The sequence below is a fragment of the Pangasianodon hypophthalmus genome, chromosome 23 (genome assembly GCF_027358585.1).
Source record: "Pangasianodon hypophthalmus isolate fPanHyp1 chromosome 23, fPanHyp1.pri, whole genome shotgun sequence".
Lineage (NCBI taxonomy): Eukaryota > Metazoa > Chordata > Actinopteri > Siluriformes > Pangasiidae > Pangasianodon > Pangasianodon hypophthalmus.
In genome coordinates, this window is record NC_069732.1 from 20,775 (window position 1) to 46,486 (window position 25,712).

The 25,712-nt window shown below is 39.8% G+C and overlaps 1 protein-coding gene across 3 annotated transcripts; it reads right to left on the reverse strand.

Moving 5' to 3' along the window:
* Positions 1-10,798: 10,798 nt before the first annotated feature.
* p3h4 (prolyl 3-hydroxylase family member 4 (inactive)) lies at positions 10,799-24,759 on the reverse strand. 3 transcript variants are annotated; one of them, XM_034298771.2, is made up of 7 exons: positions 24,125-24,743; positions 21,841-21,990; positions 13,203-13,374; positions 12,845-12,973; positions 12,446-12,591; positions 11,785-11,868; positions 10,799-11,190 (listed from the first exon to the last, which is right to left on the reverse strand). In XM_034298771.2, the coding sequence occupies exons 1-7, from the start codon at positions 24,578-24,580 to the stop codon at positions 11,050-11,052; spliced, it is 1,278 nt and encodes a 425-aa protein (XP_034154662.1). In that variant the 5' UTR covers positions 24,581-24,743; the 3' UTR covers positions 10,799-11,049. The 3 variants fall into 3 exon arrangements, with proteins under 3 accessions (XP_034154662.1, XP_034154663.1, XP_053084513.1); XM_034298772.2 differs by lacking the exon at positions 21,841-21,990 and having other exon boundaries at positions 24,125-24,748; XM_053228538.1 differs by lacking the exons at positions 10,799-11,190; positions 11,785-11,868; positions 12,446-12,591; positions 12,845-12,973 and adding an exon at positions 13,540-14,052 and having other exon boundaries at positions 13,238-13,374; positions 24,125-24,759.
* Between the last annotated feature and the right edge of the window lie 953 nt (positions 24,760-25,712).

The following is a 25,712-nucleotide window of genomic DNA, read 5'->3' on the forward strand; positions in this document are numbered from 1 at the left end:
TAACCTTATTTTCTATCCCCAAAAGCTTAACCCTAGTTTAAAGACCTAACCCTAGGCCTAAACCTAACCCTAACCCTTACCTTAACTGTTATCCTAAACTTAATCCTAACCGCAATCCATTCTAGAACACAAATTTAAACTCCTATAATACGATTGGACAACAATATGCATTATTCAAATTAGGTAAACTGCAGAGGATTATGGGAGTAGGGTCTTTTAATATCTTATCTTCAATACCTCAAAAACAAAAAAAGATAGGCCCTAACAGTGTTTTAGGTTTGCAAATATTTCACTTGCCAAGTGAAATTAGTTGGTCATGATCTTAGCCAGTAGGTGTCACTATTTACTCACCATAATGGTGCAGAGCGGGCCATGTAATGACCTGGACTGGCAATCCAACCAAAAATTTCAGCAATTTGGAGATTGCTCAGTCTTTTTGGCAGGTGATCTCCAGAGGGTCCGCCCAGTAGAAGCTTGTTGGCCTGCATCGGGGTCATCCGCTGGGACTAACGGCCCCCACCCACCTCGCGGGGCAGAAAACTCTGCTAGAGTGGCTTGGGAAACCTTGCGGTGTTAACAAAGAGCCACTCGCAGAGAGGTGAGTTTCTCAACTGCACCTACATGTAGGAAATAGTAAAATAAAATGAAATTAAATTAAATTTATTAATTAATTAAACAAACAAATAAAAATAATAAATAAATAAGTAAATCTATTTTAATATGAACAAGTAATGTTTAATATTTGCCATATTTATGTTACATACTTTACTATGAGTAACATTTTATTAGAAAAAGCATCTCCAAACAAGCATGCTAGGGACACAAATAATTAACAAAACATTTTTTTAATAAATAAATAAATATATATAAATACTTAATTAAATTAATTAGTTAAACTAAGAATGAATATGTACACACTGTCCAATTGGTTATGGGACACAAGCCGAGGACTGATCCACCTGCGGCTGGCCGCCTCAGACGAGGGTGTACAGTGTTTAAAAGGCCGAAACACCTGACGACTCCGAGGTACACTGCTGATGATGTGTCCTGAAATTCATTAGATAAGGCTTAATATTCTAACACTGAGATTAAGTCATTTGTATTTATTAAATTGAATTAATTAATAAGTTAAATTAAATTAATTAAAGTAATTAAAGCAGGATAAGATCAAACTCAAAACACTAAAACATACATATCAGCTACAAACCTTCCAGCCTGAAGCCCGATCGAGTTTTACTCGATTGGATTTGTTAAATTAACAGGCCCCAAGCGGGTCCCCAATCCTGACATTGATCCTGACCCAAATCCTTACCCTAGCCCTGAAGTCTCGGCCCTATTCCTGTTACCTAACCCTAATCTTACCCTAACCCTGGAACCTTGGACCTGAACCTAACACCTCACCCTAACACTTACCACTTACACTCCTTTTTCTCACACCTGCCCAGCCTTAGATTTGTCAAATGATGGTAAAAAGGATGGGTAGGTGAGCAGAAATATGTCCATACAGACATAGGGGGTTGACCTGCTCAGTCTAGTGGCTCGCCCTCACTCTGCTCTCCCTCCCATAACACCTGAAACTAATCAAAATCCAACTGAAAGTCAACAGTGACAATTGAAAAGCCCAGTAATTACCAGAGCTATAGCAGTGCTTAACAGGCGCCGGCCCGTGCACTTCCCTTGGCTCCCTATACAACCACGCAGTTTTCGGACTGTGATGGGGGGGTCATTGTAAATTCTCTAAACCTAACCCTAACCCTAACCCTCTAACCCTAACCCTAACCCTAAACCCTAACCCTAACCCTAGGTAACCCTAACCCTAACCCTAGGTAACCCTAACCCTAACCCCTAACCCTAACTCTAATATCAGCCTTAAATCTAAACGTAACACCTAACCCTAGCCATAACCCTAATATCAACCTAAACCTAACACCTAACGCCTAACCCTAAAATCAGCCTTAAACCTAAACCTAACACCTAACCCTAACCATAACCCTAATATCAACCTAAACCTAACGCCTAACCCTAATATCAGCCTTAAACCTAAACCTAACACTTAACCCTAAACGTAACTTCCACCCTAGTATCCTAGCCTTACTCCTAACCCTAACGCTTAACCCTACCTTTACAACTTAGACTGATGTCCAGAACCCTAGCCCTAAGCCTAAAAAATAAAGAAATATAAAAAGGCATCCACTGGGACTAACGGCCCCCACCCACCTCGCGGGGCAGAAAACTGCTAGAGTGGCTTGGGAAACCTTACGGTGTTAACAAAGAGCCATTCGCAGAGAGGTAAGTTCTCAACTGCACCTACATGTAGGAAATAATAAAAAATAAAATAAAATGTATTAATTAATTAATTAATCAAAAATAATCAATAAATAAGTAAACCTATTTTAATATTAACAAGTAATGTTTACTATTTGTCATATTTAAGGCATGGTTACTTTACTATAAGTAACATTTTATTAGGAAAAGCATCTCCAATCAAGCATGCTAGGGACACAAATAATTAACTAAAAAATTTTTAATAAATAAATAAATATATATAAATACTTAATTAAATTAAGAATGAATATGTAAACACTATCCAATTCGTTACGGGACACAAGCCGAGGACTGATCCACCTGCGTCTGGCTGCCTCAGACGAGAGTGTACAGTGTTTGAAAGGCCGAAAGACCTGACGACTCTGAGGTACACTGCTGATGATGTGTCCTGAAATTCATTAAATAAGGCTTCATATTTTAACACTGAGACTAATTAAAGTAAAATAGGAGGAAGTTTAAAAGGCTAAAACATTTACATCAGCTCCAAACCTACCAGCTTAAAGCGCCGACCCGTGCACTTTCCTTGGTTCCCTATTCAACCACGCAATAATCTCGCGATGGGGGGAATCATTGTACTTCAACCAGTACCTAAGCCTAACCCCAAACCCCTAACCCTGACCCTAACCCTAGTTTTCGGACTGTGATGGGGGGAGTCATTATAAATTCAAAAAACCTAACCCTAGCCAGAGCCTTCAGACCAAGCACACTATTAGAATCAAAACAGTGCAGAATGGTTGGAAGCGACACTCATTAAAACCTACTCTATTCTTATACTCCCACAGAATGGCAAATGCAGCTAGTGAGGAATTCAGGACACTCGTCTGAGCCCTTCACCAATATATTAAGGCTTACCACCATCTACAAAATGTCAAGATCATGGAGGGTAACACCAATGGGCCAGCAGCCCTCACCAGGGCCACAAAATGGCTAGAATCTTTGATTAAACCAGCGATCTCCACCTCAACCACAGAAACAATGCTATATGGAAATGCCAGAAATTGGCTTCATCATAGCTTACAGATTCTAGAGGACCACTACAGGTCAACAATTCAGACCTCAATAGATAGAATCAAAACCCTAAACTTAACTCAATGGAAAGAGGCATGGGAAGTAGCAACCAGGTGGGCTAAAAGAAATCTCAAGAGGGTCCAAAATACCACCATCCAATAGGCTTTTGAACATCTTTCAAGCATAATTGAACAGAACCCTGAGCAACAAAAAGCAAGTATTCCAACAGCAGTGGAAGGAGACTCAGACTCCACCCTTGAGCGAGACTGGAATGGCGATACTCACCCTGAACTAGACCCCTATCCCACTACCAATTGGGAACCAACATCGGACACAACGGCAGGCAAACAATATGACCCAGCTACTGGACCAAGCTTCCACAAACAAGACAGGAACCATTACAGTAACTCAGGAAACAGAAGCTTAAATGACAGAAACAAGCAGCCACACCAAACAAAAAAAGCACCCACACCATGGAGATAAATATCAATTCTGGCACTTGGTAACAAGGAGACCAATTTTGATTGTAGCTGACTCCAATATGGCAAGATTGCCCAAAATCTATGACAAAACAGTACAAGTGGATTGCTACCCAGGAGCGCAACTATCCCATGCCCTTCATATAATCAAACACAAGACATCGACCTCGGCAGAAACTCAGAAAGTAGTCCTATCCTTTGGAATAAACAACAGAATGCAAAGTAATCTTTACCATCTTTATTTGATAAACAACTATCAAGACTCATTGGAGTAGCTCAGGACACCTTTCCAAATGCAACATTGCACATCCCTATCATCAAGTGATGACCTTCCATCAATAACCAAAGTAATCTTTACCATCTTTATTTGATAAACAACTATCAAGACTCATTGGAGTAGCTCAGGACACCTTTCCAAATGCAACATTGCACATCCCTATCATTAAGTGATGACCTTCCATCAATAACCAAAACCAACCTCAAGGTATTGAACAACCTGATAAAGAACACTGACAAAATTTTACCAAAACTTTCAAGTAGAGAAATTCACACCCTACCTCATAAAATTCACTGGACTCTCGAAACAGCCGAGGTGATGTGGAAACATTGGAGACAGCATTTAAACTAATCCAGATAAATAACCCAATACAGGGCTTTAATGACAGGTTGTTAATCTTTCCTATTCACCCTATCAACAGCGGAAGAAAAGGTTCTTAGGAAGGGACTTTCCTTCATTTCCTCATATGATATTATCACACCCAAATTTACCAAAATAGCTGCACAAGTCACAGAGTACCACCGGAGATTAAAAATAATTTCTTTTTTTGGACCACCCAATGAAACCACGGTCAAACCTCCATTTACAGCAAAATCAGGTTGGGAACCCCCACCTCAAAAAAAGTCAACAAAAGTCAAAAACAGGCTCAATACTTGAGGGGAAACACCACACCTAGACCAAGACAATTTTACATACTACCAAAAATTCAAAAACCTCGAGCCATGTGGCCCACACCCTTAACACCACCAGGCCGCCCCATTGTCCCAGATTGTGGTAGTGAAAGCTATAGGATTGTGGAATTCGTGGATTATTATCTAAAGCCACTGTCCACTAAACATCCTAGCTATATTCAAGACATCTATGATTTCAGAAATAAGGTCAATGCCATTACACTGGAACCTCACACTTTTCTGTTCATTATGGACATTAATGACTTGTACACAAACACTGAAACAAAATTCCTAAGACATGGGGATCAATCATTGTGAATCCTAGCAGTGGAACATAATCCAAATTGGTCTACAAAAGACAGACATGGGCCTACAGATAATAAGACAATGCTTTGTTCAAAATCCAGATGAGGGAAGACCAGATAACCTAATATTAGATTTACTGGAACTTAAACTCACCGAAAATGATTTTGAAGTCAATGGCCAGTTTTATTTACAAATACCCTAATACTTTAAGTATTTGGATGACATTTGGGGGACATGGGCCCATACGGAAGAACACTTCCTTGAATTCATCTCCACACTCAACAATCACCACAAAATAATCAAAATAAAATACACACTCCACAACACAGAGATAGACTTCCTGGACACAACAACATATAAAGGCACAAATTTCTTGACCAACAAAAAATTGAAGAACACTTCCTTGAATTCATCTCCACACTCAACAATCACCACAAAATAATCAAAATAAAATACACACTCCACAACACAGAGATAGACTTCCTGGACACAACAACATATAAAGGCACAAATTTCTTGACCAACAAAAAATTGGACATAAAAGTGTTTTTCAAAGAAACAGATAGGAATTCATTATTACACAGGGAAAGCTACAATCCTAAACACACATTCAGGGGGACTGTCAAAGCACAACTCATACGGTTGCAAAGAATTTGCACACAAACCAGTGAATCTGTTAGACTGCAGTAAACTGCATCCCCCCACCCATACTTTGAGGTCGCCACCAAAAACTGCATTTACCTGATCAGATGCAAAAGATGCAACAAACAGTATGTGGGTTAAACAAGAACATCATTTCAGACTAGACTGACTACACACCTTCACAACTTTAGAAGAAAGAAAAAGAAACATACTCAACTGGTTTCCCACTTCCTAAGACATGGGGATCAATCATTGTGAATCCTAGCAGTGGAACATAATCCAAATTGGTCTACAAAAGACAGACAAGAGGTAGAAAAACAATGGATTAAGACTAAATACACAATTTCCATATGATCGCAATGAAAAATATTAGGATAAAATAACCAAGGGTAAGGTTTATCAAGAAATGTGTTTCCAAAATTGAATAAAATTTGATTAAAATTTATTTGCACAGGGCTTTTAACAATAGGTATTGTCACAAAGCAGCTTTACAGAAGTACATAAATTCAGTACATAAATTATAAACTTATAAATTTATCTCTTCTGATAAAGCCAGAGGTGATGGTGGCTAGGAAAAACTTGCTGAGATGATATGAGGAAGAAACTTTGAGAGGAACCAGGCTTGAAAGGGAACCCATCCTCATCTGGGTGACAACAAATAGTGCAATTATAAACACGTAGGTCTGAAGAGCAGAAGGGGTCAGGATCACTGGTATCTTAGGAGTAGCATGTGTAGGCGAGAGAGAGAGATTGTTAGGTATGCTAATTGTCACGTAATGTTTATGGACAATGTACTTTATGTACAGAGTGCAAGCAGGGACTCTGGCAAAACTAGCTATAACAGCAAACTAAAAGGGAGAGCCAGAAGGTAAGACAGACATGAGAGCACCCTGGGACATAAAGCAGCCAGCCACTCCACCGTCAACAAACCTGAGCGAATGCATGAGTGAGGGGGTTGACAGCATCCAGACATGCCTGTGAACCCTCTAGATCTGCTCCTTTACCTAAGAAAAAACTATTCACAAATGGCTTGACTAAACAAATAAGTTTTCAGCCTAGAGTTAAACACAGACTGTGTGTAAGTCCTGAACACTAATTGGAAGGCTGTTCTATAACTGTAAGGCTCTGTTAGACACAGCTCTGCCCCCTGCTATAGCCTTTACTATTCAAGGTACCAAATATTTGTATAGCCTGCAACTTTTGTTCAAAGTAGGCATGCTGGATCATAAAAGACCAAAAGTTCGCTCATGTACTGCAGCACAATATCATTCAGTGCTTTATAGGTCAATAGTAGTATTTCATAATCAATACAAAATTTGACTGGGAGGCAGTGCAGTGTGGATAAGATTGGGGTGACATGGTCATATCTTCTGGTTCTAGTAAGGACTCTTGCTGCTGCATTCTGGACTAACTAGAACTTGTTTATGCACCTACTGGAAAATCCAGCAAGTGCATAAACAATAATCCAACCTAGAGGTAACAAAAGCATGAAGTAGTTTTTCTGCATCATGTAGTGACATTATATTTCTTATCTTAGCAATATTTCTGAGATGAAAGAAGGCTGTCCTAGTAATATTATCTACATGGGCTTCAAATGAAAGACTGGACCAAGGTCTTTTACTGCTGCACATGATGAAACAGAAAGGCCATCCAGAGATACTATGTAATCAGAAAGCTTACTTCCAGCTTCATGTGGTCCTAGTACAAGTAGTTCTGTCTTGTCAGAATTAAGTAGGAGGAAATTACTCAGTATCCATTGTATAATGTCCTTTACACATTCCTCAACTTTATTAAGCTGGTGTCTCTCATCTGGCTTTCCTGAAACATACAACTGTGTGTCACCAGAATAACACTGGAAACTAATAGCATGTTTACAAATAATTTTACCCAGAGGTAGCATATATAAAGAAAACAGCAGTGGGCCTAAAACAGAACCTTGCGTAATAGCAAATTTTACCTTACACCATTCACCATTTACATCTACAAACTGATAACGTTCAGTGAAATAAAACCTCATCCAGGAGAGGGCCATTCCCTGAACTGCAACAAAATTTTCTAGTCTATCAAGGAGAATTGTATGATCAATGGTAACCAAAGCTGCAGTAAGGTCAAGCAACACAAGCAAGGAGACACAACCCTGATCAGAGGCCAGTAGGAGGTAATTTACCACTTTAACCAGCGCTGTCTCTATGCTATGATGAGGCCTAAATCCTGACTGATACACTTCATGAATGTTATTCCTATGTAAGTATGAGCATAACTGCTGTGCTACAACCTTTTCTAGAATCTTGGAGATAAAGGGGAGATTTGATATTGGCCTATAGTGGGACAATTGACAGGGGTTGAGGTTAGGTTTTTTTAATCAGAGGTTTGATAACTACTAATTTAAATTATTTAGGTACATAGCCAGTGCTAAGGGAAGAATTGTTTATTTTTAGCCAAGGTTCGATTGCTTCTGGTATTACATGTTTGAAGAAACATGTAGGTAAGGGATCTAGTACACAAGATGATGATTTTTATATTAATAAAAAGGAAATTAATAAGGAAGTTATATTAATAATGCATAATAAATAATTAATCAATTAATAAATCATAATAAAAAATAAATCAATAATTATATATGTATTAATAGTCAATAATAAATAATAATTAGCCAAATAGACTGAGTGGACCTATTTTTTGTGGCTACATATGTTAATGTAGAGAATGACTATTCTCTATTTTGAAATTTATGACTAGATTTTTATGACACCTAGATTATCATCTAGGTACACCTCCTCCTCTGCCAGTTAGACGGGGCTGAGGTATACAACTGTATCCGGGAGGACTAGCTTCATTTAATGCTACATACTCATTTGGTTTAATCCACATTTCTGTTAAACACAGAACATTAAAATGCTGATCAGTAATATTTTCATTATTTTCATCTAACTTTAGATGTAAGAGATCTAATATTTAACAGTCCTAGCTTTAGATCAAAGGTGTTGGCTATGCATTCAATATGATTCAATTTTATGTAAATTAGGTTATTTAAACAAACTTTCTGAGTATTTCTACATTTTTGTTTAGCTCAGGGAACAGAGTATCCATATAGTGGAACCTGAGTGACAACTCAGTGCAGCTAGCAGATGATTGGTTTAGCCTGCTTGTCTGCTCCCTGGCCTTGGCTCTGGATTGTCACCAATTAAGTAGGCCTGTTCTGAGACTATGAGCTATGCTGCAAGTAATGAGAGCAGCACCTTCCTGAGTGGGATGGACACCATCTGGCCCTAACAGGTCAGCCTTGCCCTCAAGAATATATCATTAGCTTCTACATGAATATCTATTTTTGAAAACCTATGCTTCATTATTAATGAAAACAAAAACACAAAATTATTGATGAAAAGAGAAAAACGGTATAGATTAAATGCTGACACAGGCAAGAAACTCCCGGCAAATGATTTGAAACCAGGAACTACGTCACAGGCCTTTACTGCAGCCGCCTGTAGCTGCTGCTTGTTTATGGTTCTTTCTGACTTCAATAAGTGTAAAGCAAGCTCAGTTGGGTTGAGGTCAGGTGACTGACTCTGCCATTTAAGAACATTCCATTTCTTTTATTGTGTCAATATCAGTCCATCAGTATTGTGAAGAACTGTCCTATCAGTTTTGCAGAACTTGACTGAATCTGAGCAGGAAGTAAAACTCTGTACACTTCAGAATTCATCCTGCTACTTCTATCAGCAGTCACATCATCAATAAACACATGGCTTACGTGCCTGTGCTATAACACTGTTCCACCAGATGATGATGTATACTTTGGATCATGAGCCTTTCCTTTCCTGTTCCATACTCTTTTCTTCCCATCATTCAACATGGTACAAGTTAATCTTGCATCAGAACTGGTTGGGCCTTTTTTTTAGGGTTTTGAGTGACAGTTCTGTGTGTAGAAACGGTGTGTTGATAAGAGACATCAGAGGAATTAGCTTGAGCTGCCAGGAAGGATATAGTAACTCGAATAATCACTCTTTACAACCATGGTGAGCAGAAGAGCATTTCAGTGTACACAAAACAGCAAACTTTCTGGTGGATGGGCTACAACAGCAATAGACCACATCAGGTTCCATTCCTGTCAGCCAAGAACAGGAATCTGAGGCTATCATGGGCACAGCCTCATTGAAACTGGACAGTTGAAGATTAGAAACAAAAACCAGTTTCGATGAGCCTGGTCTTCTCCTGTTGTAGTTCATCCACCTCAAGGTTTGATGTGTTGTGCTTTCTGAGATGCTTTTCTGCTCACCACATTTGTAAAGTGTGCTTATTTGAATTACTAGACACTTCCTTTTAGCTCAAACCAGTCTGGTCATTCTCCTCTGATCTCTCTAATTAACAAGTTGTTTCAGCCTGCAGACCCTCCGCACACAGTGTAAACCTTAGACCCAGGAGATCAGCAGTTTCTGAAATACTCAAACCAGCCCACCTGGTATCAACAACCAAGCCACAGTTAAAGTCACAGATATCACACTTTTTCCCCTTTCTGATGTTTGATGTGAACATTAACTGAAGCTCTTGACCTGTAATCTGCATGTTTTTTATGCACTGGGCTACTGCCACATGATTGGCTGATTAGATAACTGCAGGAACGTGCAGATATTCCTAATAAAGTGGATGGTGAGTATTTCCAAATAAAGTGAACCACTACCACTTTACTTTTAACTGAGGGAACTTTTAGAACAGGCAGCAGTATACTACTTGTACACCAGAGTTCAATTCAGACTAAACACTGCATCTTGTGAGTACCCAAAGTGTGTGTTTGTGACTTCTGAGCTTAAAACAGCCATTGCATGTTGACTAGAAAAAAAATAAATGCAAAATTCTAAAAGAAAAAATTGTACTGTTTTATGACACATGATCTTGAGACAGTGAGTCAGTGAGCCTGTGAGATGGTGAGAGAGTAAGTCAAAAAAAAATTGGGGAGATGGTGAGCAGTTGAAATGGTGAAACAGTCAGAGAGACAGCAAGATTGTGAGACAGGAGGATTCTGATTAGGAGACACTGGTGAAAAAACTAACATGTAAGCCAGAATGGAAAATGAACCTCAAAGAAACATCAAGTTTTACTTAAAAAAATTATTTATTAATTTATATATAATAATAATAATAATAATAATAATAACAACAACAACGCCAGCAACAACAACAACAATGGTGGGTCGCCAGTGGCTCTCTGCCAGTACTGATAGATCTTCAGCCGTGTGTGTTTTCACAGGAGAATCAGGAATACTTCCTGTCTTCTGCAGTCAGTGTGGTTTATTATTACACACACACACACACCATTGATCTTGATGCAGTCCATTGTGTGTGTTTCATTCTGCTTCTCCAGTGTCTCCTTTAGTTTTGGGTTCCTGCCACCACTCGGCAAGGAATGACTCTTCATAATCACCAACACCATCAAACTCTTCATCAGGAGAAGAAAGAGCAGGAGATTCCTCTGAACTCACAACATCCTACACAAACACACACACACACTTTATATTCTCTGTATTTTTGTATACAGTAACCTTTCTCTGTAGTGCCCTCTTGTGTGTAATTTACTGAATCTGACCAGAGGGCAGGATTAGGATTACACAAACACATTCAGCACATCAAACACAAAATCTCTAATGCGTTAAACATAAAAACACATCAAACTAAAACTCAAACACAAATACGTCAAACAAAAAAAAAAAATCAACCACACACACATATGCATCAAACATTTAAACTTCACTTTAAACTGAAAAGGTCAAAACTTACACTGATTATAGCTTATAACACACAGATACACAAACACTGCGTGCGTACACACACAAGTAGACAGGTAGAGAGTCAGTCACTTTGAGCCCTGTAATGAATCTGTTTTCTGACAGTAAAATCAGTTCAGCTGTGGAGTCTGTGGTGTCAGTGTTTTAATCAGGGAACTTAATTCTAATGTTAACATTAATGCTAACAAAATGTACAAAATTTGCTGAGAGCAGTTCCAAATGAAGCAATGTTTTTTTGGTTTTAAAATGTTTTTTTTTTTTCCACTGGAGAACTGGACATGCACACATACACATTACCTCATCATCTGTCTGTAAATAGTTGTGTGCAAATTCCAGCAATTCTTTCTGCTTTGTTGTCTGATTAAAGTAACGAAGAGCTTCCTGTAAACACAAAGCAAAACCTTTCAACATAAACACACCCACAGACAGTGGTGTACCGTCTGATCAAAACTGTAACAATTTACTTAAAAACATTAATCCAGGGCTCCTGGGTGGCACAACAGAAAAGCATTCGCCAGTTACACTAGCCAGTAATGGGTCTTTTGTGAGCTCAAGCATGCAGAAGGGGGCAGATAATGCACTCCTCTGAGCGTGTTAGGCTGCCCTGTGACACAGCATGAGCAACAGTATTAAAGAGCTGTGTTTGGCTGGCTTTCCTGTGTCCTAATGGAAGCACATGTTAGGCTTCACCCTCCCTGGTAAGTAGTTATATGATAGGGAGAGCTGACTGGTAGGGGAAAAAACACTAATTTAGAGTTCTAATCTAAAAGTAATAATACTAATCTGTGTGTGTGAGAGAAAGAGAGAGAAAAAGAGAGAGAGAGAGAAAGAACAAAACATCTGGCGCAAAGTTCTGGAAAGGTATCACTGTGCTCATCCATGCTGTGAAGCATGGTGGTGGTAGCATCATTTTGAGCGTTACTTTTTGTGTGTCTAAGTATGGTGTGTGTGTACTTACAGGACGGGGTTTAAACTCCTCCTCTCTCAGACCCCATTGCTTTCTGTGAAATTTGTAATATGCAACATTTTGCTGCATCACCTGATCATCAGGATCAAAGAGCAGGTAACTAAGTGCACAAGGAGCAGCCTTAATGACATCATTCACTGTAATACACACAATCACACAGTAGTTTTATTAAACTGAACTGTTTATGCTTCACAATACAGAAATTCACATCACACCACTCTGATTGTTTGTGAAGGTGTAAGAGTGTGTGTGTGTGTGTGTGTGTGTGTGAGGGAGAGGGAGAGAGAGAGAGTGTGTTTAAAATGGTGAGTGTGTACCGGTGTGTGAGGCAGTGTGTGTAATACTGTGTGTAATTGTGTGTGTGAGAGAGAAAGAATGTGCATTACTTACATTTATAATATGCAAACTGCATGTAGTGGTAAATGGTGGCAACAAATTTTTCCACAAAAAATCCACCAACATTGGGAGTTAAATCCTCTTCACACCTCACCTTACACCTCATCACCTCCATAAAGAACCCTGCAGAGAGATATACAGAAAGAGACAAAGAGTGAGACACAGACACTATGAATGTTTTTGCTCAGGAAATGCCTACAGCACACTGAACTACTGCAAGTGTTCCAAAGCCCCTCCTCCAGACCAACACTGACCCTGCTCCTCACCACGACCATACCCCCTCAATGGAACCACACAACCTCATCTTGTGTGTGTGTGTGTGTGTGCACGCGTGTGCGTGTATGTCACTAACCTGCGAGTGTGTGGTAAAAGTCCTTGACCTCTTGCACCTCGTATAATCCCTCACATGCTGAAACACACTCATCATACACACGTAAATACTCCACACACACTTCCTCCATCATCCTCACCGACCTGCTGAAGTCCCCTGCGTTATACAGCAGCACTGCCTTCAAGAAGAGTGTCTGAAACAGAGACAGACAGACAAGAAAGACAGATATAAAGACAATGAAAAATGCAGAAAAGGGTGGGAAACAGGCAGAAAGAGATTATACACACACATACACACATATATATACATATATACATACACATACACACTGATCAGCCATAACATTAAAATCACCTGCCTAATAAAGTGTCGCCCTTGTGCTGCCAAAACTGTCCCATTGAAGTATGGACTCCACGAGACATCTGAAAGTGTGCTCTGGTATCTGGCACCAAGAGCTAAGCAGCAGAAAGTTTAAGTCCTGTAATTTTGAGGTGGGGCCTCCATGGACATCCCACAAATGCTTGATCAGATTGAGATCTGGGGAATTTGGAGGCCAAGTCAACACCTTGAACTCTTTGTCATGTTCCTCAAACCATTCCTGAACAATTTTTGCTGTGTGGGAGGGCACATTATCCTGTTGAAAGAGGCAATTGCCATTAGGGAATACAGTTGCCATGAAGGAGTGTACTTGGTCTAAACAATGTTTAGGTAGGTGGTCTGTGTCAAAATAACACCCACATGAATGCCAGGACTCAAGGTTTCCCAGCAGTACATTGCCCAGAGCATCACACTGCCTCTGCCAGCTTGTCTTCTTCCCATAGTGCGTCCTGGTGCCGTCTCTTCCCCAGGTAAGCAATGTACATGCACCCAGCTGCCCACACAATGTAAAAGAAAACATGATTCATCACACCTTCTTCCATTGCTCCATAGTGCAGTTCTGATGCTCACATGCCCACTGTAGGCGCTGTCAGTAGTGGACAGGGGTCAGCATGGGCACTCTGACCGGTCTGCAGCTATGCAGCCCCATACACAGCAAGCTGTAATGCACTGTGTGTTCTGACACCTTTCAATCAGAGCCAGTGTTAACTTTTTCAGCAGTTTGTGCTACAGTAGGTACAAACCACTGCATACCGGGAACACCCCACTAGACCTGCCGTTTCGTTGATGTTCTGGTCATCTGGTCATCACAATTTAACCCTTGTCAAAGTCACTCCGATTCTTACGTTTGCCCATTTTTCCTGCTTCAAACACATCAACTTTGTTCACATTCTGCTAATTATATACCATTCCTTGACAGATGCTACCATAAAAAGATAACGTTATTCATTTCACCTGTCCATGGTTTTAATGTTATAGCTGATCGGTGTGTGTGTGTATACATATTTTGATTTATATTTAACAGATTTTTATTTTGGACTTCAGGTTGAGTGAACACTGGCGCATTTGGCTGCCGATACTCACCAGTATAATCTCGTCACTTATGTGTAAGTTTGCCCATTTTTACAACATTTCTTTTGGATTTGGTACCCTGCATGTCTATCTGTGGCCACCACTTTGTGATAGTTTGTCTGTTTTACAATATTATTGGATTCAACACCTCAGATGCCCATCTGCTGTGGTCGGCTGTGATTGTTCGGTACTGCCTGGTGTTGTTGCCCGCTGCCGTTCCCGGACCAGCTGTCCTGTGGTTGATATCCGGTGGACTTCATCTGTGCTAACCCTAGCAGTTATCAAAACTCTAATTAAAAAAAACAGACCTCAGCTCCTGTCAATTATCCCACTATAGGCCAATATCAAACCTCCCCTTTATCTCCAAGATCCTAGAACAGGTTGTACATTATACAATGGATGCTTATTAACTTTTTTCTTTTTTTACTCAACTCTGACAAGACAGAGGTACTTGTACTAGGACCACATGCAGCTAGAAGTAAGTTTTCTATTACATATAATACATACACTCTGGCTGGCCTTTTTGTTTCATCATGTGCAGCAGAAAAAGACTTTGGTGTGATTATTGACTCCAGCCTTTCGTTTGAAGCTCATGTAGCTAATATTACTAGAATAGCTTTCTTTCATTTCAGAAATATTTCTAAGATAAGAAATATAATGTCCCCATTTTTATTTCTATATAGTTTCTGTTATCTTGGCATTCAATGTGGACAGCAAAGAAAGAATTTCATTGTTCAGGGAAACTTGGTTTCCTCACTGTGCACATGACAATAAACGCTTTGAATCTACATGATGCAAAAAAATGAATTCATACTTTTGTTACCTCTAGTGAAATGGTGAACTGGCATGTTTGGATGCTGTCCGCCCCACACACACCCCTCCCCACTCTCAGACATTCACTCAGGTTTGTCAATGGTGGAGTGGCTGGCCACTTAATGTCCCAGGGTGTTACCTTCTGGCTCTCCCTTTTAGTTATGCTGTCACAGCTAGTCTTGCCTGCTTGCACTCTGCATGCAAAGTAGGTTGTCCTTAATCATTACAGGACAAAAGCTTACCTAACAGTCTCTCCTTCTCTCTCTGTCGAGCTACACATGCTACTCCTGAGATACCAGTAATCCTGACCCCTTCTGCTCTCCGGACCTGCCTGATCCATCCTGATGCCCTGCTTCTGGTTGGAGTTCTCATTGGTTGAGATTGCTCGCTGCTGCTGGAGGTGGCCCCATATGGATGGCCTGAAGATCAGTGGGATTGCTGGGGATGGTGCCGCTTGGGGGCCGTGGAGATGGCTTGGGGATCTCATATGGGGAGTTGTACTGTGATGGCTTGGGACTGAAATTGCTGTTAGCACCCGGATACGGATGGGATCCCTTCTGAGTCTGGTTCCTCTCTCAGGTTTCTTCCTCATATCATCTCAGGGTGTTTTTCCTTGCCACCATCGCCTCTGGCTTGCTCATTCGGGATTATCTATTTTAATTTTTTGTATCTATTTTAACTGTGCTGCTCTTATTATTCGTTGTTTTTCTTGTGGTATTGTAACGTGCCCTTGAGTGTTATGATAGGCGCCAGCAAATAAATGTATATATTATATGATATGCACAGACACACACTGATACATCTTTGCACTGATTGGTTATTTGTCTATATATGTGTTTTTTGCTCTATTTAATTATTTTATTGCTTTCTTATTTTTCTTTCATTGTTATGTTTATTTTAAAAGAAAATATAATTTTAATGCATTGGTAGTACTATAACTGCTGTAATGGTCATGCTAATAAAGTTCACTGAATTGAGTGAGAAACAGAGAGACAGGGAAAAAAAGACAAGAGAGAAAAACCAGAGAAACTGATGTGACCAGACAGGACAGCAACACATAAAAGACAGTAATAATGACCTCAAGCAATCAAAATTAACTCAACAGGGGTGTGTATGTGTATCTCTCTCTCTACATATACATTTTATATATATATATATATATATATATATATATATATATATATATATATATATATATATATATATATATATATATATATATACACACATACATACACACACACAGTTAGGTCCGGAAGTATTTGGACAATGACAGAGTTTTTGTGATTTTGCCTTTATACACCACCACAATGGATTTGAAATAAAACAGTCAAGATGTGATGGAAGTGTAGACTTTCCGCTTTATTTTAAGAGGTTCCACAAAAATATGGCATTTACCATTTAGGAATTACAGCCATTTTAAGCACAGTACTTCCATTTTCAGGGGCTCAAAGGTATTTGGACAAAGTGACATAATTGTAAATATAACCACAATTTTAATACTTGGATGAAAATCCTTTGCAGTCAATGACTACCTGAAGTCTAGAGCCCATATTCTCAAAACTCAAATTCTGAGTTTCCTCCATGGAGATGCTTTGCCAGGCCTTCACTGCAGCCACCTTCAGTTGCTGCTTGTTTGTGGGTCTTTCTGCCTTCAGTCTTGTCTTCAGTAAGTCGAGAGATTCAGTAGGCTATTTGCTTTTAATGAATGGTTACAGTCATGGTGTCAAGACCAGAAATTACCCTTTGCTGATAACTGGACCCAAGCAGAGTTGGAGCAGCGGTTCTCTCGGACAACATTTCCAGGACACTACGCACAATCTGACTGGTAAGCCATACCTCAGATCACAATTATAATAGCTACTGTTCAACTCACCAGACTGTCACAAGTGCACACATAGCTAGTCTTATAGAAACTGTGTCTGTTCCCCGAATAGCGAGACCAAAGAATAAATTCACTAAAAGTTTTCGAAACAATCTAATCACCATTAAACCTGAAAAAGGCCAAATAAGTAAACAAAAACAATTTCTAAAGTTTGGGTTTCTCAACATTAGATCCCTTACACAGAAAGCACTTATTGTTAATGAAATGATCTCAGATTATAGTTTTGATGCACTTTGCCTTAATGAAATCTGGCTTAGACCAAATGAATACATTGGTCTGAATGAGTCTACTCCGTCAGGATATTCCTATAAGCATGAGCCCCGTCAGACTGGTCGTGGAGGTGGTGTTGCAACTATCTATAACAATTTTCTTACCGTTACTCAGAAAACAGGACCCAGGTTTAACTCATTCGAAGTGCTTGTCCTCAATGTTGCACTCACCAACATACATAAAAAATCCCTACTATATCTTGCTCTGGCCACCGTATATAGACCCCCAGGGCCGTACGTTGATTTTCTTAAAGAGTTTGTACATTTACTCTCTGACCTGCTGATTAATTACAACAAAGTGTTGATTGTAGGAGACTTTAACATTCATGTTGACGATGCTAATAACGACTTAGGACTCGCATTTATGGACTTATTAAACTCATTTGGGGTTAAACAAAACATTAATAGACCAACTCATCGTTTTGATCATACGCTAGATTTAATTATATCACATGGAACAGATGTCACTGATATTCTGATATTCTACCTCGAAGCGATATCACACACCATCACCTCTTAGTGTACACTCTACCTATAGAACATATTAGCCATGTCCCTCCACGTTATCAACTCGGTAGAAATATTATTCCGACCACTAAAGACAGATTCACATGTAATCTGCCGGATCTGTCTCAATTTCTCATTAGACCCCTAAAGGCAGATGATCTAGACGAAATGACTAACAGCATAGGCACTATTTTCACTAGCACACTAGACACTGTTGCCCCCATCCGATTAAAAAAGGTCAGAGATAAAACACCTGCACCATGGTACAATAGTCATACTAATGCCCTCAAGAGAGCAACCCGTAACCTCGAGCGAAAGTGGAGAAAAACTAAATTAGAAGTTTTTAGAATTGCGTATAAAGACAGTATGTCTAGCTATAGACAGGCTCTAAAAGCTGCTAGAGCCGAGCATCTGAGCAAACTGATAGCAATAAACCAAAACAATCCCAGATTCTTATTTAGTACAGTGGCTAGACTAACAAAACATCAGGTATCTGAAAAGAGTATTCCATTACAGTTTAGTAGTGAGGATTTTATGAATTTCTTCACAGAAATAAATTGATAGTATCAGGAACAAAATACTGGATGTTCAACCTTTGACAGCATCCTGTGATCTAGTCCAGGCTAAAGCTCCACATTTAGTGCTAAAATGATTTACAGGTATAGGACAGGAAGAGCTTGTCAGCACAGTTAATTCAACAATGTGTTTGTTAGATCCAATCCCAACTAGATTACTGAAAGAAGTGATACATACAGCTGGAGAGCCTCTTCTCAACATTATTAATTCTTCGTTATATTTAGGTCACGTCCCAAAACTACTCAAGTTAGCAGTTATTAAGCCTCTTCTTAAGAAACCTAAACTAGACTCTAATGAATTATCAAATTACAGACCAATTTCAAACCTTCCGTTTATATGTAAAATATTAGAAAAGGTTGTGTCCGCTCAATTATGCTGCTTCTTACAGGAAAACAATATCCTTGAAGGATTCCAGTTAGGTTTCAGGCCCCATCATAGCAAAGAAACTGCGCTAGTAAAAATCACAAATGACTTGTTTTTAGCTTCGGACCAAGGCTGCATCTCAATATTAGTCTTACTTGATCTTAGTGCAGCATTCGACACTATAGATCATAACATTCTCGTAGATTAAAATGGTTTAGATCCTACCTATCTGATCGATACCATTTTGTAGATTTAAATGGAGAACTATCCAGTGTAATGCCAGTGAAATATGGGGTTCTACAAGGATCAGTTTTAGGACCTCTGCTGTTCTCAGTTTACATGCTTCCCTTGGGTAACATCATTAGAAGACATGGGATTAGTTTCCATTGTTATGCTGATGATACCCAGTTATACATCTCATCAAAACCAGATGAAATAAATAAATTGTCTAGATTAATTAAGTGTGTTAAAGATATAAAAGATTGGATGACTGATAATTTTCTATTACTAAATCCTGATAAGACAGAAATATTACTTATTGGTCCAAAAACCAGTACACAAAAGCTCTCTCAATTCAACTTGCATTTAGAAGGATGTTCTATTACTACTAGCTCGACAGTGAAAGACCTGGGTGTAATATTAGACAGCAGCTTGTCTTTTGAAAATCATATTTCCAATATTACTAAAACAGCCTTTTTCCACCTTAGAAACATTGCCAAGCTTAGGAACATTTTATCTGTATCTGATGCAGAAAAGCTAGTTCATGCATTCATGACCTCCAGACTGGACTATTGTAATGCATTGCTTGGTGGTTGTCCTGCATCTTCAATAAATAAGCTACAGTTGGTCCAGAATGCAGCCGCCAGAGTTCTTACTAGGTCAAGAAAAGATGATCACATAACCCCAATATTATCATCCCTGCACTGGCTACCTGTTAAGTTTAGAAGTGATTATAAACTAGCACTACTTACGTACAAGGCTCTAAATTGTTTAGCTCCCACGTATCTAGCCAGTCTTCTAACACATCACAATCCACCACGCTCCTTAAGATCTCAAAACTCCAGACTTCGGGTAGTTCCCAGAATATCAAAGTCTACAAAAGGAGGTGGAGCGTTTTCGTATTTAGCTCCTAAACTTTGGAATAGCCTTCCTGACGGTGTTCGGGGCTCAGACACAGTCTCCCAGTTCAAACGTAGATTAAAGACATATATCTTTAGCCAGGCATACACTTAACACACACCATAACCTTGTGCTTCAGTACATCTGATTAATTGCACATTATGATTTAGGGCTTACTAATATTATGAACAGCAGCTACGCTAATTCATTTCCACTTGTTTCCCTTCTTCTACCCATCCCCGAGGCACGTAGAGATTGTGCCAGCTCCAGTAGACAGAGGCTCCTGAGGCATCCAGAGATGGACCTGCTCCAGCCGGTTTCTGCCTCGTGAGGATTTGGGTATTCGAAGCAACGCTGCCAACCCTATGTGGACTTTGAGGACTTTGAGGAAGACAACAACCTACATGACTATAAATAAATACAGAAAGGACATTGTTCATATCACACTCTCCAGTGTCACCCAAATGAGGATGGGTTCCCTTTTGAGTCTGGTTCCTCTCAAGGTTTCTTCCTCATATCATCTAAGGGAGTTTTTCCTTGCCACAGTCGCCTCAGTCACCTCAGGCTTGCTCACTATGGATAATTCTGTCTAACATCTAGGACTGTTTGCATGTTTTGTTTCTGTTTGCATGCTTTTTGTTTCTTATGTTCTGTAAAGCTGCTTTGAGACAATGTTCATTGTTAAAAGCGCTATACAAATAAAATTGAATTGAAAATTGAATTGAATGTGTTATACTTTGGATCATGAGCTGTTCCTTTCTTTCGCCATACTTTTCTCTTCCCATCATTCTGGTACAAGTTCATCTTGGTTTCATCAGTTCAAAGAATCTTATTCCAGAACAGGGGAGGCTTTTTTAGATGTTTTCTGGCAAAGTCTAATCTGACTTTCCTGTTCTTGAATGTTACCAGTGGTTTGCACCTTGTTGTAAACCCTCTGCATTTACATTCATGAAGGCATCTCTTGATTGTAGATTTTGACAGTGATATGCCTACCTTGTCCAGAGTATTCTTGACTTCTGTTGATGTTGTGAAGGGGTTTTTCTTCACCAAGGAAAGGATTCTGTGATCATCCACTTTAGTTGTCTTCCATGGTCTTTCAGGCCTTTCGATGTTGTTGAGCTCACCAGTGCTTTCCTTCTTTTTAAAAATGTACCCAACTGTTGATTTGGCCACACCTAAGGTTTTTGCTATCTCTCTTATAGGTTTATGTTGTTTTTTCAGCCTAATGATGGCCTCCTTTGAGATCTCCTTGGACTTCATATTGGTAGCTCGAGTCAAACAGCTGCCAAATGCCAACTCAATACCTGATATCAACTTCTGACCTTGTATGTCCTTCATTTGTCTTGAAGTAACGAGGGAATGGACTGCACCTGGTCAATAAACTTCTTGTCAGTCAATTGTCCAAATACCTTTGAGCCCCTGAAAATGGAAGTACTGTGCTTAAAATGGCTGTAATTCCTAAATGGTAAATGCCATATTTTTGTGGAACCTCTTAAAATAAAGCGGAAAGTCTACACTTCCATCACATCTTCATTATTTTATTTAAATTCCATTGTGGTGGTGTATAAAGGCAAAATCACAAAAACTCTGTCATTGTCCAAATACTTCCAGACCTGACTGTATATACACACACACAGTGTGCGTGTGTGTGAATGTACTGTGTTTGTGTGTGTGTTACCTCATGTTTTTTCTCCTCCTGGTCCACTAAGTACTCTTCAATATCAAACAAACTTTTGTAAAAGTTCATGTTTTTGGAGATTAGCGGGTCCCCTGGGTTACGCTGGAGGTAAGTGTGTGCTGCTGATACAGCTTTCTCCAGATTATTCATCTACACACACACACACACACACACACACACACACACACACACACACAGATGAATCAGATCAGATGAGTCCATTAAGAAAATATAAACAAAAATTTATATGATAGACAAAATTACTAAAGTACTTCTCTGTCCTGAAGATATTAGAAAACTTAAAGTTACGGCTTTAACTCTGATGGTTCAAAGCGCTGACATTGAAGACTCCTTCCATAAATGTTAAACATCCTCTTACAGAAAAATTCACCACATCAATGATTACACACTTTTTAGTCTGTTTATGTGGAGCAGCCACTGTTCAAGTCCCTGTGAATGAACTGTTACTACAGAAAAGATAAAATATTAGAACGAGCGCATTAATATAAATCTGTGAGTTTGAGATGAACTACTGTCAAAGCTGATGTTATAGATATTTAAACAACACCTAACCAATCCACCCTGAGGTGGATGAGCTACAACAGCAGAAGATCACACTGGGTTCCACTCCTGTCAGACTCACCCAAACTGGACAGTTGAAGATTAGGGAAAAAAAAAAATCTCACCAAAATCACCTGTTTTTTTCCATTGTTCAACTGTATAGTTTGGGTGCCCATGATAGCCTCAGATTCTTGCTCTTGGCCGACAGGAGTGGAATCTGACGTGGTCTTCTGCTGCTGTAGCCCATCCACCTCAAGGTTTCATGTGTTGTGCATTCTGAGATGCTTTTCTGCTCACCACAGTTGTAAATATATACAGACACAGTGTATATACATACACAAGTATACATACAGTATACATACAGTATCCTTGTATCTCCTAGTTCTTGAAATTAAGAATGTTTTCTTGTGATCACTGATCTGACGAAGTGATTTTTTTCCCCTGTAAAATCAGTTGAATGGGTGACTACCAGAGGACAGGTATAACACTGAGACTCTTGATCAGTTAATAAAGACCTACACTGCATAATGCATTTTTTAGACATGTAAATGTTGTCATATAAAATATTATTCAAGGTTTCTGCAGAGTTTTTAAAATCACATGCTTTTTTAATACCTGATCAAAATGAATGGAAAGGAAAATAATGACAGCAGTACAAAACAAAAATCCAAATATGTTGTGGCCTGCACAAACCCTTTGCATGGTCATATTTTCACATTTTCAACTTTATGTAGTTCTTAAAACTGAACTCCTGAACTAAAATCAGTTTCTGTTGGGCAGAAGTTAAGTTCTAGCATTTTAAATTGAAAATAGAGAAAATAACATTGGCAACTTCACTGAATGCTGCTGCACCTATGTCTACATTTATAATCAAATGTACTGATGGAAAAGCAACATTACTGCTGAATTGTAAAGAATGGCAAGTTGACAATGGTAAGTCTTATTTTCATTATCAGCATCATCCAGCGTTTGTCACTCACAGCGTTTATACATGAGCCTCATTGTAGACAAAAGACAGAAGTACTTGATTATTTGATTATTATTATTAGTAGTAGTATTATTAGTATTATTATTATTATTACTATCATCATTATTATTATGTAATCCTGAAAATTTTGGTGCAGCACCCCTACTTCTGGCATCCTTGTGCTTGAGCAAAATTTGAGCTTTACACCCCTGCTCTAAAATTTTGTGGCGTGATGCAGTGTTACTCGCTCCGTCGTTCACTTCCTTTTTCTTTCCACAGCTGAACTGAAGCTTTGTGTTCAAGAATGAATGATTCAGGCTCACACTGAGGTGAGACGTCTGCACAAAGGGGAGTTTTGTGGATGTGCATGTGTGCGTGTTAATGGAGGTGTAGATGTAGACGTGGCATTAAAACACACCACTCACTCCGCCCTACAGAGTGCGCACCGCGGGGTTTGAGACATTTCATCTACACAGTAGTGTGCGATTTGGGACAGGGGGCCGGAAAGTGTGGCGCGCGTACACACACACACACACACACGAAATTAAAGTTAGTTATACTTCTGATTTATCTTGCAATATTCTAACTCGAACCACGCGCGCGCATTTTCATTGCGGTGTTTGTTGTCCTTACTCAGAAATTGTGTATTGTCATATTTACAATCAAAATTACTTTGTACATAACACTCGCCCCTCCCGCTTTCTTCACCGTTACATCCGCCTGGGTTTCTGCATTTGTGGTGTGTGTGTGTGTTACCTGATAATAAGCGAATTGTAAATACCGGTACGGCGTCCTCGTGCCAAAGGCCTCCAGAGTTTCAGGGTTCGGATATTTTTTAGAAAACACGGCCATTTCCGCTTTACACTTTTTAACGCAAGCCGCGCGCGTGAGGATGTGTTTGATGATTTGCAGGCTCGTGTCCGTGTCCATGTCGGTGTCGGTGTCGTGGAGGTTGTCCCGGGTGCACGCGCGGCTGCAGCGCGCCTCGCTCTCCTTCAGTAGTCGGTGGAGGCGCAGGCTAAGTTCCAAGTAGCGCGCACTCTCCACCCAGTCCCGCGCGCCATACCGCTCCAGCGCAAAACCGTACGCCGAGTCCAGCGGCATCAGATCCGCATGCGGGAAATCCTCCGCACTGTAGTGCTCATACTGACATCGAACCGCGGGCACGAGCACAGCCACGCACAGAAGCGCACACACATAAGCCATATTCATTCACGCCTTTGTAACCGTTAAACCAGCTCGTGCTCCTCTTTATCCACAGCGCGAGAGCGGCGACATGTCTGTCGGCACGTAGCTTAACATGCTGTGTGGGAGTGGAAATCTTTTTTTTTTTTTTTAAAGGAATTTGAAAAGTTTTGGGGTGCAGGGGCCTGTCTGGGTCCTAAAGCCTGAATCTCTGTACTGAATGCGCAGGGCAGAACGAGACACAATCAGCAGCGCGCACGTATGCTATTCTGTCACGTGCTTGAATATGTGACGCCGGCTTATAAATCAATTACCTGCTCTACAGATGTGTTTTGACTTTGTTCACACACATTTGTGTGTATTGAGTCTGGCTTGTTTTCGATGTGATTTTTAGACACATGTACACACCATTCTTGTCCTTGTCCTGCCTATGAAACAGCAGTGTGTGTGGTGCAGGTACGAGTGGACCAGCTACAGCAGTGTTGTTGTTGCTGTTGGGGTTTAAAACACCAACAGTCCAGCAGCCAATCAGAAACTGACCCTGAATTTTAGAGGACAATTAACACACACTGTACAGGAAAAAAGAGGAGCTTTAGTCTCTACCCAAACACCTATGCAATGAACACAAGGGAAAAAAGAAAAGGAACTGTATAACACCGAAACAACAATGCTGCTACAGCCAAACCACTGATTCTCATACAGAGTAGAGGGGATCCAACACTGTGTGCAGAGCAACAGACTATGCTCAGTAAACATATACCTACAAAGTGCCACACATGAAGCACTAAGATGCTCTAAAGCACATACCAACCTCAAGGACCCCTGCCAAAAACAGCCAGTTTCCTCATTTCTTTCGACCCAAGTGAATTATAAAAATAAAAATAATTGAAACAGATGGTAGTACACTACTACTGAATATTTTCACACCATCTAGCATTCACAGCAAATCCACACCTGCAGTGACCGCTCATGTTCTGCACGCATCACTGTACAGCGCTCTTTCATCTCACAGTGCTGAAACTTGGGTTAAAATCAACACTATCTGCTCAGCCTCATGCAAGTCAGACCCTTATCTAAAAAGTGCTTTAAATGCACTTTTATAACTAATGTTTGTGATGCTCTGAATTCATATGTGTTTAACAGGCATGTGTTTAACTTC